We start from the raw sequence: 18,553 nt of genomic DNA, 5'->3' as shown, positions 1-18,553 counted from the left end.
AAAAACTAAAAAAATAGTTTAAGGGAGGAAAAGGTACCACACAAACCAAGTTTAAAGAGATTTTTAAGGGAAAAAAAAGTTTGAATAGCTTTTTTAACTCACAAACCCAATGCTAGGAGCTCGTTCTCAGGTGCTTCAAGAAGCCGCGTCAAACGAGATCTGAGGACTAGAGGGAGGTAGCAGGGTATTATGGGTAGGGGAGGAGCTTGGAGCACGGATCTTTTGCTAGGAAAGCTGCCGACTCAGATCCGAATCGGATCCGATACCCACAGGTTGCTGATCAAATGAAGTTAACTACTTCAAATCAAAAATTTATCTGAGTCAGGGACCCTGTAATATCTGTCAGGCTTGCTGGGAGCCGGAGGCAAGGAGTCAGGGGTCAAGCTTAACTCCGAAAACACATCATCCACAATGTCTAAAACAGGGGGAATGGCTAAAGGCCTGTGCTGAGGGAGAAGGAAATCCCTGAGCCCTTTTTTTATTCTGAGAAATCTTGACACTCTCAGTGAAAATGCTCCCTCAAAGTATGCAAGGTTTCTCCAAATGAATAATCCTCAGGAGGAGATGCAGATGGTATAGACTCCTCTGCATCAGAATCCTCATAGGGAGGTATCCCGATCAGAAGAGGAATAAGAAGAAATAGAAACCTGATCTGAAGATTCATAATCAGTGTCTTGCCTAGGCTTCTTATCTGGAGGGGGATGGTTACACCTGATCAAGGTAATAAGGTCTTCGGCCACTTTGATCCTCTGTTTTTTAGGCATAGAGGCCTGTGCACATGGCTCATGTGTCGGTTTCTTAGTTTTAGAAGTTGCTTTTGTCTTTGGTTTTGCAGCGGTCGTCGGTTTGATATACAAATGTTGAGGCCTGAATACACCCTCAGAAGCCAGTGCCTGCTCAGCGGCTCTGGACCCATCCGAGGGAGTTACATCCGTCGGTCCAATACTTTGAGTATCTCGCGGCATGCTGGACTCCACATGGGAGTCGGTAGGGGCCTGCGACTCGAAAGTAGCGGGTATCAGGGGCTGTGAAAGCGCCTCACTGAGTACCGGCGAACCAGCGACTGGCTTAGGAGAAGCTTCGTCGTCGGTTTTGGATCTTGACTGTCTTTCTCTGTCCTTTTCTTTGCATTTTTTATGTACTCCAGTAGTCGGATTGCTATCAGACGACACTTCTGGGTAGTTAAATCTGTTTCCAAAATATTTTGAGTAAACTGACGCTTAATAGTGCGTTGGTTAAATCTAGCACAAAACCGACAGCCAGGCACGTTGTGATCAGGGCCTAGGCAAGGAAACAGTATAAATGGAAATCCTTATGAGGTATTTGCTTCCCACAAGTAATACAATTATTAACTTTTTCTGACATCGGTATGGAGCAAGAAAAAAGTTTCCCCAACGGGGTACTTAGCTTTAGTGAAGACTTCGGTTCTGAAACTCAGACTCAAATATTTCAGTAGTCGGCCGACCGGCACTTGCGAAATGCTTCTGCTTCGGGCACCGTGCGGCAAGAAAGACTAAAGAAAATGGTGTCGGCTGCATGTTTTATAACCCTGACGTCATGGAAGACAAGACAGCAACCAATGCAGGACCCAAGACTTTGGAATTCAGGCCGACTGAGGGCAACCTGCCAGCAGATTATCCAAATGTAATGACTGCAACAGTGAAACACGAACATCTGGCCTGCTTGCCTGAAGCCCTTTGTTATGTTACTATAGCTTTTACTGTCTATCACATCCATTGTGAGTAACATTCTCTCCTTCTTTTCCCTTGTTTTCAGAACTGAGGGTATAAACCTGGTAAATGGATGGACTGATTCAGTTACTTCAGAAACTACACTGGGGATGAACAAAGGATTTGTCTTCAAGGTGTTATAAGGATTCTTGTAAGAGCCTACAGCTTCAAAATTCTTCTGGCCTAAGACAAGAAAGAGGAAGGAAAAGGGTCTTCCAAGGTAAATATTTCAGTTCAGGTGTACTGGCAGGTTCAACATAAAGCAGAGTTGGTTTCTCTACTACAAAATTCAGGCTCCAGACTGCAGAAATGGGAGGTCTAGGTGGCCAGAAATGGGTAGTTCCATTCATAAATCACTTGAATGCTGGGTTGACTGAAGCTGGTGGAGCCAGTGGGACAGGCAGAAATGGCTAACACGTGCACTTTGAAAAAGAAATAAGAAAGGTCTTGTATAAATAACTCCAATGTTGTGAGATCTCAGGAATGAGCATGTATACTAATTAGGGTCTCAAAATACCAACATATTATGCCACTTCTGTAGGTATAGTAGTGGCAGCGTGTCAGGCAGACTGTCATCTATAAGTCTGAATTTGTTTACTTGGCCTTACATGACTTGTGTCCCCTTTAGCTACATAACCTGCTGATCTGGTATCGTGTGACTTTAATCGTCTGGACTTGAGGCATTCCAAGGTTCGCAACTCTGGAACTTACTATGTGGTTCGTTGAGCGGGTGTTCAGCAATGGGTAGCTCCATGCACTCCTTAAACTCATACCTGTTCAACTAAGCTTATGAGTAACTTAACTGCAATTTGATTTATAAACCATTCTTTCCTACCTTGTGTTATCTAGTCTTAGTCATTTTATCATTCTATCTAATTTAGATCCATATTTTATACCCATATGTTTCACTGTCTTTATCTATGGTGCTTGAGTTCAACCACTTGAATACACCTGAAGATGAAGTTGGGAGATTCTCACTTGAGTGGGAGAATCTGTCATTAGATAACCAAGTCATTTCTGTCTCTGGTCTACTTGCATTTTGAGAATGCCCTCAACATTTGCTGAAAACAGCTTTGCTTTCTGGAATCAGACTGACATTTTTAAGTCTATAAGCTTGAAGTTTTTGAAGTTCAGATGCAAACATGTCTATCCCCTTCTGCTAACTTAGCAAGCTTGCAGCAAAGCTGAAAGACCAGTGCCTCCTATGTTGCCATTTGCATCAAATGGATAAACCACTCTCTCCATGCCCAGTCTGAACTTATAAATAAGAGTTAAATAAGAGTTCTATTTTTTTATCTTCTTACTTCTAGGAAAAACAGGAATCAGAGGGAAAGTATTTACAAGGTCCTAGATTCTACTTAACCGAGAATTAATTTGCAGACAGAACCCCATTACATGGTGTGCTCAATCTTGTTTTCTTCAGGTAGGCCATCTGATAATTCAGGTTCCTTCCACAAACAAGATTTCGGGCAATGGAATCTGATGGCAGGTCCATGGCCTATAACATGAACACCTTTGATTTATCATCCACATCTAATACATTTTTCTTATTACATAGCTTACATTTACAACACAAATCACTCAGGTAATAAAGCAATATTATTCATTCAATTGTTTTTTTTTCCCAAAAAATGTAGTCTTTGTGCTCTTGCTCAGTTACAAAAAAAATACCAAAACAGTTCTACTCAAGCATGAAGTGCAATGAGAATAGTGATGCAGTTGTGTACAACCCATATATACATATGTGTATATATGGATCCCCTTTACAAACCTGAAATCCCACTTACCCGAAATCCAAAAGACAGAACCAAAAAACCCAACATCCAGGAAGACCGGCCACCTAGAACACTGATAAAACACTAACGGTAAATAACCGATTACCCAACACGCAAACACACTAAAAGCGTAGCACAAAAACACCCAACCATGTGTGTGGGGGGGGGGGTTCACCCCCCATGCCCCCAACACCCACCCTAACAAAATACACCAACTCCAAGATCGAACTACCGTAGAGGTAAGGGGTAAAGGTCAGCATGCTGGCCAACTGCTATTTACCATTAGTGATATGTCGGTGTTTCAGATGGTCGGTCTTCATGGATGTCACAATTTTCATCTCGGTCTTTTGGGCTTCGGCTAAGTGGGATTTCTGGTTTCTAAATGGGACCCATATATATATATATATATATATATATATATATATATATGTGTGTGTGTGTTTACTATCAAAATGTTGCAGTACAAATAAATTCCCGTTCAGACCATCGAAGGGAAGACTGAAAGTTCCGTTACAGGAGCTCAGATAAGTGAAACTCCTACATCTCACATCATGTTTTTGCAGGGGGACAAGCCCCCCTGTACCCCCCCACCCCTGCTAACTATATATTCCAACTCCAAGACTGCACTACAGTGAGGAAAAGGATGAATGTCCCAAGCCGTACTGTACCGCGATCTTTGTGCAGTACACTGAATTCATATCAGCAAATGCACAGTAGCATTTGCTGATATGAACTTTCGAACAAGGAGTGTTCAGCAACACAATCGAACATCCGTCTTTCGATTGTCTGTCTGTGAGCATCTCCACTCGACTTTTTGCTAGTAAACCGCATACATTTACCAAAAAAACACTTAAAGACGTTGACCAAACCAAACTATAAAAATGTTGAACCAGGCTGAAAAACCAAAACAGCTGCAAAAGAGACACTTCCAAATAGTTCTTTTTAGCGCTTTCATCCACATTTATTATCGTGAACTTCTTCAGAATAAATTACATCAACTCAGTATTTCTTAAATAGTATTGTCACAGGAAATGATGTCATTAATATATAAACAGTATAGTGTTTATCTTGCTTGTTGTTATTTTCAAATTTTATACAAACTTTATACAAAAATATGTCTTAGATCTTAATATCATAAATCATAAATACTTGTAAACCTTAATTACAAAATTAAGTGACTGATGTATCTTTGTCTTTCTATCTATACATAAGAAAACATTTTAAATTGATCACTTCGTTTAGCCCTGGTGTTATGTCAGCTCCAAATACCAGCTGCCACAAAGTTTCTCTACATTCCAGAATGTTGTTGAGATCCCCTGCCATTAGTCCTTTCTTTACTACATCTAAAATAAAAAATTCAAACTTTTTGAAATCTCTACATGTCATAGCATGTCTCGCCAGGGCATTATTTTTGTCTTTCTTTTTTATAGCCAAAGTATGTTCATATACCCTGCATTTTAAAGTTCTTTTGGTTTTTCCTATGTAATAATTTTTACATGTTACGCATGTGGCCAGGTATACTACAAATTCACTATTACAGTTAGAATATTCCCTAGCCCAAAAAGTATGATTTAAATGTTGTACTGTCACAAAGGAAGAATTGCTCATATACCTACACTGCTTGCAGTTTGTACAACTAAATGTACCTTTCTTGTTGGTACAGTGTCTGTCGTGCCTATCATTTTTGTCTCCACTTGATTCCAAAATACTTTTTAAACTCACAACCTTCTTATAGGTAAATCTAGGTTTATGTCCTATCACTGAAATTAGTTCTCTATTTCCCATGTTGACCTTCCAATTGTTTTCTATAATTGATTTAATATGCCACATTTCATTTGTTATTGGCAATGGGAAAGCTGTTACAAATTCTTTTGTTTGCCCTTCTTGATCTATATTCTCTGTACATATCTGGGGTGCCCCCACTAACACATCCTCTGACAGCAATATCGGTTTAGCCACTCCCTTTCTTAGTGGCAACACTTCATTTTCTATCTTGACTATATAATCTCTATTATAGCCTCTGTTTATGAAAAGTGATCTCAAAAGAACTAATTCCTTCTCAAAAATACTATCTTTAGATGTCAACCTACTTAGTCTAATGATCTGACCTTTGATGACCCCTCTTTTCATATGTTCTGGATGTAAACTGTCCTTATGTAAATAACAGTTTGCAAAGTACGGTTTTCTATAGATTTCACTATGGAAAGTCTTAGTCTCGTCATCTATTTCTAAGGTCAAATCTAAAAATGTGATCTTTTTTCCAAAATCACCTATTTTGAATTCTAGAAACTTGGTTGTTTGATTTAAAAATTCAACCAGTTCTACAAATTCTTTGTGTTCCCCATAACTCCATATAGAAAAGTCAACCATGACATAGTAAGCAAGAAGTTCAAAGTTTTAGACGCTATTTTGTTTGATATGTTTTCTCAGGGTGAATTCAATTTGAGAGATTATGAATTCATGCGTAAAGAGCACCCCAGACTAGCAGTATTTTTTGGTATTCCCAAAATACAAAGCAGTGAAATTAGACCACCCTTTAGGCCCATTATCTCAGCCAAACAGTCGAAAACTGAAAATATTTCGATTTGGCTAGATAATGTACTAAATCCATTAGTACAGAAGTCTGAATTTTTCTTAAAAGACTCATGGAGCCTTTTAGAAATCTTGAGAAAAATAAACATCACAGAAGAAAATCTTTTTTTCAGAAGTTTGGATGTGAAGAATTTATATATCAGTATAGATCAAGAGGAGGGTATAGAATTTATGAGAGAATATCTAAACAGGAACACAACTTTTACAAGTACCAATGTAAACTCATTATGTAACCTAATGGAGTTAGTTTTGGAGAATAATTTCTTTAAGTTTGATGATCACATTTACAAACAAGAACTGGGGGTAGCGATGGGTTCGAGGGTGGCCCCTTCTTTTGCAAACATCGTGATGGCAAATTGGGAGATGAGATTTTTAAAGACACATGCTCTGTTTAACAAAGTAATCATTTATCGTAGATACATAGACGATTTACTATTTTTATGGAAAGGGGAACACAAAGAATTTGTAGAACTGGTTGAATTTTTAAATCAAACAACCAAGTTTCTAGAATTCAAAATAGGTGATTTTGGAAAAAAGATCACATTTTTAGATTTGACCTTAGAAATAGATGACGAGACTAAGACTTTCCATAGTGAAATCTATAGAAAACCGTACTTTGCAAACTGTTATTTACATAAGGACAGTTTACATCCAGAACATATGAAAAGAGGGGTCATCAAAGGTTAGATCATTAGACTAAGTAGGTTGACATCTAAAGATAGTATTTTTGAGAAGGAATTAGTTCTTTTGAGATCACTTTTCATAAACAGAGGCTATAATAGAGATTATATAGTCAAGATAGAAAATGAAGTGTTGCCACTAAGAAAGGGAGTGGCTAAACCGATATTGCTGTCAGAGGATGTGTTAGTGGGGGCACCCCAGATATGTACAGAGAATATAGATCAAGAAGGGCAAACAAAAGAATTTGTAACAGCTTTCCCATTGCCAATAACAAATGAAATGTGGCATATTAAATCAATTATAGAAAACAATTGGAAGGTTAACATGGGAAATAGGGAACTAATTTCAGTGATAGGACATAAACCCAGATTCACCTATAAGAAGGTAGTGAGTTTAAAAAGTATTTTGGAATCAAGTGGAAACAAAAATGGTAGGGGTGACAGACACTGTACCAACAAGAAAGGCACATTTAGTTGCACAAACTGCAAGCAGTGTAGGTATATGAGCAATTCTTCCTTTGTGACAGTACAACATTTAAATCATACTTTTTGGGCTAGGGAATATTCTAACTGTAATAGTGAATTTGTAGTATACCTGGCCACATGCGTAACATGTAAAAATTATTACATAGGAAAAACCAAAAGAACTTTAAAACGCAGGGTATATGAACATACTTTGGCTATAAAAAAGAAAGACAAAAATAATGCCCTGGCGAGACATGCTATGACATGTAGAGATTTCAAAAAGTTTGAATTTTTTATTTTAGATGTAGTAAAGAAAGGACTAATGGCAGGGGATCTCAACAACATTCTGGAATGTAGAGAAACTTTGTGGCAGCTGGTATTTGGAGCTGACATAACACCAGGGCTAAACGAAGTGATCAATTTAAAATGTTTTCTTATGTATAGATAGAAAGACAAAGATACATCAGTCACTTAATTTTGTAATTAAGGTTTACAAGTATTTATAATTTATGATATTAAGATCTAAGACATATTTTTGTATAAAGTTTGTATAAAATTTGAAAATAACAACAAGCAAGATAAACACTATACTGTTTATATATTAATGACATCATTTCCTGTGACAATACTATTTAAGAAATACTGAGTTGATGTAATTTATTCTGAAGAAGTTCACAATAATAAATGTGGATGAAAGCGCTAAAAAGAACTATTTGGAAGTGTCTCTTTTGCAGCTGTTTTGGTTTTTCAGCCTGGTTCAACATTTTTATAGTTTAAACCGCATACATACTATATATATATATATATATATATATATATATATATATATATATATATATATATATATACACATACACACACACAAATACACACACACACTACTTACAGAAATACAAGAAAAAACTAAGACAACTTATGCACAAGTTCAACTCATTTACAAACTTAAGATTTTATATATTTATTTCTACTTCCTTCTTTTCTTTTTTTTTTTTTTTTTTTTTTTTTTACAATTACTTATACACTTCCTGTAATTTTGTACATTCACATTGGATTCTTTGTTCCCTGGATCTTCCCTGGGAAACATACCCATGTTTGAATGGGTTCCTAACTAATTAAGAAAGTACTTAAATATGCACACTCCACACAAACAACAAAATGTGCATCTATTACTCATCTACTCAATCACTTTACTTATGACAAAAAACATTCAGAAACCCAGTGTTTATTCTGAAAGTTACATACTTCACCAAGGTAGATAACAATCTGGAAAAAGGTATCCATTAGAAGAATTCTGTCTTGTAGGATGCTGCTGCTGTCAAGAAGTACAGGCTGTAAGAAAAAACAAATGACAGTGAATAAAATATGGCATAATGAACTACAGAATGAGCACTGTCAATTCTGACAAAAATTACAGGTTTTAAATGCTTCAACATTCTATTTCATGTGTCCATCTGGCTGCCAGTGCATTTATGCCAAGATATTCACTGTATCAACAGATCCTGGATGGAAATGTCATCTGGCCTGTCAGTTACCTTTGAGGTTTGGTGTATCTTGCAATATTCTTCCTTAGGTACTGACCCCCTGCAGTGACCATCACAGGTCTCACTAGGACATTGATACTGACATAAGGTGGTACAAGACCCATTTAAAAGTTTCACTGGTGGCGCCATCTACATGGCTTCCAGTTGGGAAAATCATGGTACAATGCCACTTACCAGTGGTGAGCAAACAGCACTGAACTGAAATCTATGCAAAAATGTACACACACTAAACCACACATATCAGTGTTGAAGTCTAACAAAAAATTAATGTAGCTTTTATTTACAGGGGATAAGGCCCCAGCACCTCAAACGCAGGGGCTTTCCTCCCCTCCCCACACTTCCCAAAGTAATATACAATAGCTCCAGGACTTCAAAATCACTTGGAAGATATGCCCAGCTCTGCAGTGCAGAGAAATGAAGTCCTGATGTAACCCAGGTGAGATCCAGTTAGCATTTCCTGCTAGCTAGAAAGGGGAAGGTCACTTCTTCCAGACGGAGCATGGGGGGGGGGACTGAGTACACTCAAAAGCACACAAGATAGCACAGTCTTCCTGGTCAAGACTGAGGAAACTACCACTTGTACTGCGAGGTGGAGGGGGAAGAGGGACATCCTCTGTGGTCAGGATCTCAATGGGTGTGCATAGTTAGAGCTGGGGAGAAAAACAAAAAAACTTCAAACCACCCCTGATGGCTGCCTTAATGACAGCCCCTATTGGTCAGCGCTCACCTGATGAAGGGAACAAATATGCTAATATACCCAAGAGGGGCCTGATGGTCAGCTGGAAATGGGGGAGGGAGTAAAAACTGCCCCTCCCAAAAAAAAAATCACAGGGAAGGCAGATCACAAGTATTTAATTTTCTGCATGTATACTCAGCCTTCGGGTTTGTATGTTTGCCAGTGGTGAAGGGAAGCCGAATACGATTTATACAGGGGTTTTACCTTCCTGAACAAAACACATGTAGAGCTATAAACTTCCTTAAGTGTTGCTATGCATGTGCTGCTTTCAGTTGCTTGATGTGAAAACATTTTTAAATACTATAGTCTTCAATGACTGCAGTAACTGTTAATCTGTGTTCAGTGAGATGGTCTTCAATAGGGTTATATCCAGTAACTTTGAGAAGACCCAAATGGAATAATATATATATATATATATATATATATATATATATATATATATATATATATATATATATTCACTTCATAAGCTCGAAATACTGAAACATTGAATTTCAGTATCTCGAGACCATGAAACTTAATCCACAAAACACCAAAACTACAAAACCCGAGCCCAAAACCGTGAAATTCAAAAACCCCAAAAAACCGCACACACCACGCCACAATACACACATACACAACTCATACACACATAAGCAGAGGGGCAAGCCCCCCTGCACCCCCACCCCTACACTTATATATACCAACTCAGAGATCGCACATACAAGAAACAAAAGCAATCTCACACATGCACATTCTCCAGTCCCTCACACACACATCGAACATATCAGCACACTCACATACACTCTACCTCCCACTCAAAATCCTTACAAAACACTCACTTACCTCACATAACACTTAGATCCACACATGGCATCATGCACCATTGTTAGAAAAATGTGTATTAATATGTGTATGCTTAATGCCAAATTAATAATCAAGTGTTTTTAATATGCTTTTCATTCTATTTCTCATGCACTGTGATTTATATAAATTGAGTTTCATATGAGACTGAAAATATGCTTTACTAAAACTGCAGCATGCTTACTGAAACTTGCAAGTTGCCCTCTGACCTAGTAACTGCTAGCACAGCAATATTCTTGTTTATGCCTTGTGGAAATGTACTTGAGAAGCAGGTGTTTATCTGCTAGGTCAGAAGCATATGAATAGACAATATACCATTTTATAAATGTAATGATTCTAGACAAACAGCCTTGTTCAGAGGATGGGAACCTCTGCAGCTGCAGTAGTTTAGAGATAATGTAGACAAAGGATTATTAGAGAAATGAACTGCTAGCATTGTGTTCGATTTAGCTATATTATCTTGAATGTAACATAACAAGTATCTAACTGAAAGTAACCAAGGCCATGTTGTTTTCCTCAGGAAGTTTCACATAAAAATTGTTTAAATCAGCAGAAAATCATGGGAAAGATGGTCAGCAGATGATGACCAAAATGTGGTAATTCGTTATGTCAGCATGGTAGGACAGGATTAATTTGATAACCTATAAAAATGAATGCATTTCCTGTTTCTGGTTAGACAAACTCTGTATTAGCACGTTTTTGTCTCCTTGCTGCAAGATTAAAGTGCCTTACCCTGAACCTACCGTGTTTTGATCATTTTTAAAGTATATTTTTCCTTTGACAGATTGGTCCTTCGAACCAGAAAACGTATCTCTCGCTCTGGACCTAGGTCAGAATTGGGCCCGGTGGCATGCATCCGTACGAAGAGGCCAAATCGGCTCTTCTGTTTTGAAAGACCTCCGACTGAATTGTCGTTCGAAAGAGGCCAGCCACTGTTTCTGATCTGGGATTGGAGGACGAGTCAACGATCCGGTGGGTCAACTCACGGAGGGTCAGGTAAGGAGGAATTACCTTATTTCTGTTTCAAGATCAGGGACTAGTTACAGAACTGGTTTTTTTTTGTCAGGTAAATTTGCCTATGCAAATTAGGGACAGAAGAAGGGGTTACTGTTTTTTGTCATAGATCAGGGAAACAGAATAGGTAGACAGTTATTCTAGATAAACTGTGAAAAAGGTGTAGACTTGTGGTACCACGTGATAGAAAGGGTTATGTAACAATTTACAGCTTAGCTAAGACACCAATAGGAAATCAGTGCACAAAAAGTTCCCGGGACACGCCCCTAACTGAAGACGCGAAGTACATGCAATTACAGCGTGCCGATAATATTAAATATTATACCAAATGGGTCGATAAGTACAAATTCGAGGGTAATTTAGATAAACTTGCACTTATGAAACTTGTAAAACAGTTAAAAATAGACACGAAAGGTCAGTTAAAAAAGCAGAGACAATTAGGAGTCCCTCAGGCGCACAGGTGGCTTGAGGAAGCAAATCGTAGGGAACAAAGAATTAAAAATCCAAAAACAATGTTTTTAGACAAAGAAGATAATAATTTAGTAATAGCAACGGCCCCTCCTTCGCCCCCTCCACTTCCGTTACCAGAATATGAAGCGAGTGGACGAGCTGATCCACCTCCGTTATACCCAGCTGTCCCTGCAAAAACACAACCGTTTGTCAGGGATCCCATCGAGACCAGGTCTCGAACATGCGAATGAGGAGGGAAATTGAATTAAATTTATTAAATAGAGCATCACAAGCTATGAGCGAAGAAGAGATATGTCCGCTCATAGAAGTACCGAATCCTCAGGCAGGACAAGATCCGACTCTTTTAGTTTATAGACCGTGGACACCGGAAGATATCCGGAAGGCCACAGAAGGTATTCCCCACCCAAAGGTGAATTTTAGAAAATGTTTAGAAGACTTACAGGGTATGAGATTAAGTTACCATTTGAATGGAGAGGAAGTAGAAAAAGTAGTTAGACAAATTGTGGGTCCAGATTGGCACATGATTAGTGGCAACTGGAATCCTAGTGACGCACAACTTAGACCACTCCCACATACTGATGCAAAACTGGATGGCAGAGTAAAGGGTCTAACAGACCGAATCTCTGAAAAGTGGAAGCCTAGGGCTGAATGGACTTGTATTAATCAATGCATACAGCAAGAAAAAGAAACAGTAGATGGGTACTATGCCAGATTATTAGAGTGCTTTAACAATCATAGTGGCATGACAGTTCCTGAAAATCAAACGAATGATTCCCCGTATGAACAACAATTAAAAAATGCATTTTTAAAAGGTTGCATTGCACCTATTAGTAGCTTCATTACGACGCATATGATAGATCATCGAATAAGTAGGTTACACGCCTTACCTGAATATGCTAGACATGCAGAAAGACATTTTAATAGTAAAAAGAAAAAGAAAACCCAAGTATTTTCAGCAGAAGATGGGTCAGAAGTATTTGTAGTACAGACTGGGAAAAAGGGTAAGAAAAATACCCAGGGAAATAAACAATCTGACAAGCGATCAGAAGATTTCGAGGAAAGAAAGAAAAAGGGTGAGTGTTTTAAGTGCGGGAAAAAAGGACATTTAGCAAGGGATTGCAGGCTAAACAAAAAGGCGACTACAGAAAATAAGCAGGATGAGGAATGACTATATGATAGACAGGAATCATTAGATGAGAGTGAGCAGGGAAAGGTAAGTGTAAATGTGATAGCAGGAGTAGAGGATGTGACACAAGGGGTAGAGGATGTATATGAATACACAGACGTAGAAGAAAATGAAATTTTAGACCTAGCTCTCTTGAGCTTAGACCTTTACTTAGCAGACACGAAACCGGAAGTGATGCTTCTGGTGGAGGGGAGGGAAGTTAAATTTTTGTGTGACTCAGTGGCTTCACGCACCCTGATACACCCTTCCAAACTACTGAAAGATACAGAATCACCAGATTATATACTAGTGAAAGCAGCTAATGGACAGCGGTATCGGGAGCCACTCTCCCGTGACATTACAATAATAGACCCCGTTTCAGGGATGACTCAGAAAAGTACAATTGTAGTTTCTGCAAAATGCCCAGTGAATCTTTTGGGTAGAGATTTGATGCAGATATTTGGAAGAGCCGTAGTTCCAACCATGCAGGGTATGGAAGCACAGCGACAAATGGACACTTTTGTAGTGCGACCGGAGGGTGAAATGTATTATTGGTATAGCCAGGACTTGGTTACGACGGGTCCAGGGGCAGTAACCGAAGAACTAATGAACGTAGCCATCAGCAAGTTCCCCTCCCTCGACACTGACAAACAGCATTTGTTGCATTGTACTCTATATTACTGTAATAGACCAGGACCTGATAAAGATTATGAACAAGAATTGTTTCAAAACCATGCAAACAGGCTAGTATTGCGAAACTTGTACTGGGATGCAGAAGGGAACAGTGTAGCAAGCTGTTCATTGCCCCAGGAATTTTTAGCACTTTACAAATCTAATCGACTGCCCCATGTTAGTTTGACTAAGAATAAAACTTTAAAATGGGCAGACTTAGGTGAAAAAGTCACGAGGTGGGAAAAGCAGACAGAATTAGAGCTCTCAGAACAGGGAGTACAGAAACAGAAATTGAATTGGATCACACAGACACACCCAGCTGTACACTCACAGGCTAGTGAGGATAGCTGAGTATTACTCTTATTAGAAGAAGAGGAAAAAGCCTTGCGAGACATACCAGACATTCTCTGGTCAGCAGGGAAATCAGATGTAGGACTAATACGAACAGCAGGACCAGTTACCATAACGCCGTCAGCTTTTAGTTCCCAAAAAAGACAGTATCCCTTGAGAAAGGATGCAGAGGTAGGAATCAAACCTATCATAGCAGCCTTACTTAAGGAAGGAGTCTTAATAGAATCTCCTGATTCACCATGTAACACACCTTTATTTCCTGTCAAGAAAGCAAACGGGGAATGGCGTATGGTCCAAGACTTACAAGCAGTGAACAATGCAGTTATACCCAGGGCACCAACGGTGCCAGATCCACACACCTTACTGAATGATTTAAAGCCAGAACAGAAATATTTTTCAGTGGTAGACATAAGTAATGCATTTTTCTCAATACCGATACACCCTGACAGCCAATATTGGTTTGCATTTACATTTCAGGGAAAGCGGTACACATATACCAGATTACCACAGGGATATTGTGAAAGTCCAACAATATTTGCACAGGAAATGGCAAGCAACTTGGCGGGATTTATCCCACCGAAAGGTAGTCAGATTCTACTTTATGTAGACGACATTCTGCTGGCAGCCCCCACCCAGCAAGAATGCAAAGAAGACACGATAGCTTTGTTACAATTTTTAGCTACTCAAGGTCACAAAGTAAACAAAGACAAGTTACAGCTTTGGAGAAAACAAGTTAAATACTTAGGATATGTAATATCCAAAGAAGGTAGAATATCAGATGAAGACAGAAAAACAGCGATTTTACAAGCATCTAGACCAACTACCAAGAAGGAAATGATGTCCTTCCTGAGAACTACTAATTTTTGTCGGAGTTGGATACCAAACTATGCTTTGGAATCTGCTCCACTGGCTGATTTAATATTTAAAAAAACGACGGCTGCACAGGATTTATTACAATGGACACCTGAAGCAGAAGCAGCTTTCTGTAAGCTGAAACAATTGATAGCATCATCCTTAGTTTTAGGATTACCAAACTATAACAAGCAGTTTATCCAAACTGTAGATTGTAAGCAAGGTTATATGACATCAGTATTGACACAGCAACATGGGGACAAACAACGCCCCATAGCTTATTATTCATCACAGTTAGATCCAGTGGCGCGGTCTTTGCCCCACTGTGTACAAGCAGTAGTTGCAGCTGCAATGGCAGTGCAGGCTTCAGCCTCAGTAGTATTATTCCACCCTCTCACATTGAGAGTGCCTCATGCAGTCGCAATTATTTTACTGCAAGAAAAAGTAGCATATCTTTCTCCAGCTAGGCATCTTTCCTGTATGACCATTCTGTTGAGCCAACCTCATATGACAATTGAACGATGCACAACTTTGAATCCGTCAACTTTGCTTCTGACCCCTGCAGATGGCAAACCGCACTGCTGCCTGCAGGAGATTGAGCAAAAGACATTACCTAGACAAGACCTTACGGATGTTTCCTTGGATGATGCCGAGGTGACATGCTATGTGGATGGCTCGTGCAGGAGGGGTCCTACAGGACAGAACCTAGTGGGGTATGCAGTCGTTTCTGATACTGAAACTTTAGAAGCAAAATCTTTACCACACAACTTATCTGCACAAGCAGCAGAATTGATTGCCTTAACGAGGGCATGTACCTTAGCAAAAGGTAAGAAAGTGAACATTTATACTGACAGTCAGTATGCTTTTTCTACTGTACATGTTTTTGCGCAACAGTGGAAAAATAGAGGAATGATAACATCTACTGGTAAACCGATTAATCATGCGCAACTTATTTTAGACTTGTTAGATTCAATTCAGTTACCTGAAAAAGTAGCTATTTGCAAGTGCGTAGCTCATACAAAACAACAGGATAGAATTTCAAAAGGTAATGCACGGGCTGATACAGCTGCAAAGCAGGCAGCTTCAGCCACAGAAACTTTTCGTTTGAGTGAGGAATTACAACCCTCAGAGACTTTAGATTTAGAAATGTTAAAAACAATGCAGACACTTACTACAAATATTGAGAAACAAAAGTGGATGATACGAGGAGCGATCCTCGAAAAGGGACTGTACATCTCCAAGGAAAAGAAACCGATTTTGCCATCTAATTTGTTTAGATATGCAGCGTTGTTGAGCCATGGGCAGAGCCATGTCTCAACAGGGGGGATGGTACAGTTAGTGAATCGAGTGTTTACAACCTATAGGTTTACAAACTTTACAAATTATACAAAAAATTTTTGTGCAGCATGCCATGTTTGTAACAAGCATCATGCACAAGAGGCATTGAAGCCTAAGCGAGGGAATTTTCCTACACCACCATATCTGGTCCATACTACCTGTATGGACTTCATAGAATTGAATAAATGTGAGAATCAGAAATATTGCCTGGTTATTATAGACATGTTTTCCAAATGGGTAGAAGCGTTTCCAACTAAAAATCCAGATGCAGCTACGGTTGCAAAGGTCCTCATTAAAGAAATTATACCTGGATTTGGTATACCGGAAAAGATTTATAGTGATAACGGGACACATTTCGTGAACCAAACAATCCAACAACTTAGTCGTTATTTTGGAATATCGTTAAAGAACCACTGCGCGTACCACCCTCAATCTGCAGGGCTAGTAGAGAGGCACAATGGGGTACTGAAAAACAAGCTTAGGAAATTGATAGGAGAGACACAGAAAAATTGGGTGCACTGTTTGCCTTTAGCACTGTTGAGTATGAGAACTGTTCCAAATGTAAAGGGATTAACTCCTTTTGAAACTTTGGGAGGGCATATTATACACCTCAGTGGAAACCTCTCATGTCTACAGAGCAGGAGGCTTGCAGGATATATGAGGAGAATTTTGAATAACAAACTTTTGCAGTTAAATTCTGTTTCAGATAAAGAGCAACCGAAATCGGAAGCACCAGTAGCCCCCAGCACTTGGGTGTGGGTGAAGATTGCGAAACGGAAGAATTGGAGCTCTCCGAAGTGGGAAGGTCCGTACCAGGTACTGCTGTCAATGCCCACTGCAGTCAAAATCGCGGAGCGAGCTTCCTGGATTCATTTGACGCACTGTAAACTGGTTAAAAACTTTGAACTGGACAAAAACTTTGTTACTGTTGCACAACAAGAACAAAATGGCCAGATGCAGAGTGAGTAGAGACACTGAGCAATTTCAAAAAACTTGTATGATTGTTTTTGTTGCAATATTGATCACACTGTTCTTTTTGCTGTGGCCGTACTTTTTTTCCTGCCACAAAGGTTGAACTGATTAGACGTAATGAACCAAACATAGACTGGCATCCGAACTTTAACACTTATCAGACAATTACACGTGTATATGCAGAGACTTTCAATGTTACGAACTGCTGGGTCTGTACGGCCATACCAACAGCATATGGGGGTTTGTTGATGACTGCTATCCCCCTAGGGGTCAATGAGACCTGGGAAAATCTGGTTTTTGACACAGTTGCTATTAAAGCACAAGATAAGGTAGCACTGTATTTGCCTGTGACACAAAAAGGAATTGTATGTTTTTATAAAAATGACTCCATCCAAGTTGGATGGAGTAAATGTAATGTTACTGTACAGTATAAATGTTATAGAAAACCAAATGATTTGAGTGGATCTTGTAGTACAGATTATGACTCATTTTTGAAATCTATGCATAAAACTCTTGATCAGGTACAGCACAATCCTGTACTTTTCAAACAGTTATCAGTGATAGATAGGAAAATGTTTCATGCAGGGCAGTCATATCGTAACAAAGTAACGACAAAGGTAGAGGACTGTTATTTTGTATGTGGAAAAAAGGCATATAAATGGTTACCTGAGAATTGGTCTGGCAGTTGTTTTTTGGGATACCTGGTTCCGGCCATCCGACACACTGCAGCTTTGCCTCAGGGGAGTATTCGAAATACACAAGACGTAACCAAAAAGACTGTTAAGAAACCGGAGAATCCAGTGGGACGAATCGAAGCAGGGTGGAAAGACCATCATAATGTGGGAACCAAACTTGTGCACATGGACTTGAGCGATGCTGTTATATCCTGGGCAGGTATATCACCCATGTATGGCGGAGTCAAATCAATATGGGAGCTGCGAAAACTGTCCAAACTTCTTGAAATAATGAGTAATGCAACTTTTTCTGCCCTTGAACTGATAACTGATGAACTGAATGCCATGAGAACTGTAGTGCTTCAAAACCGAATGGCTCTTGACTTCACCCTAGCGGTGAGAGGCGGAACTTGCGCTTTAATCAAAGAAGAGTGCTGTGCGTTCATTCCTGACCATCAGCATGAGATCATCGACCATCTCGAGGTGATTCAGCAAGTGTCGGCCATGATCAAACCAGGCCCAAACCCTCTGACAGAGTTTTTTCAGAATGCCTTTGCGGGGTGGGGCTCCATCTTTATGAACATATTGATTGCTATTGGGGTAGGTTTACTCCTAATACAAGTTTGTATTTGTTGCGGAATCCCCTGCATGAAGAAATTAATTAAGGAATTCATAGATATAT

General features: G+C 39.2%; 1 protein-coding gene across 2 annotated transcripts in view; it reads right to left on the bottom strand.

Annotated features, from left to right (window-relative positions):
* SEC23B (SEC23 homolog B, COPII coat complex component) overlaps positions 1 to 18,553 on the bottom strand; it is an 836,569-nt gene that overhangs the window by 132,946 nt on the left and 685,070 nt on the right. For both annotated transcript variants that reach the window (XM_044056987.1, XM_044056989.1), the window contains one exon: positions 8,485 to 8,571. In XM_044056987.1, coding sequence (XP_043912922.1) covers positions 8,485 to 8,571 — 87 coding nt within the window. The remainder of the gene's footprint in view (positions 1 to 8,484; positions 8,572 to 18,553) is intronic.

Source organism: Protopterus annectens, chromosome 1.part2, assembly GCF_019279795.1.
Source record: "Protopterus annectens isolate FY-2018-M chromosome 1.part2, PAN1.0, whole genome shotgun sequence".
NCBI lineage: Eukaryota > Metazoa > Chordata > Ceratodontiformes > Protopteridae > Protopterus > Protopterus annectens.
The sequence above is the reverse complement of the archived record's forward strand: the minus strand, read 5'-3'. Positions and strand labels throughout refer to the sequence as shown.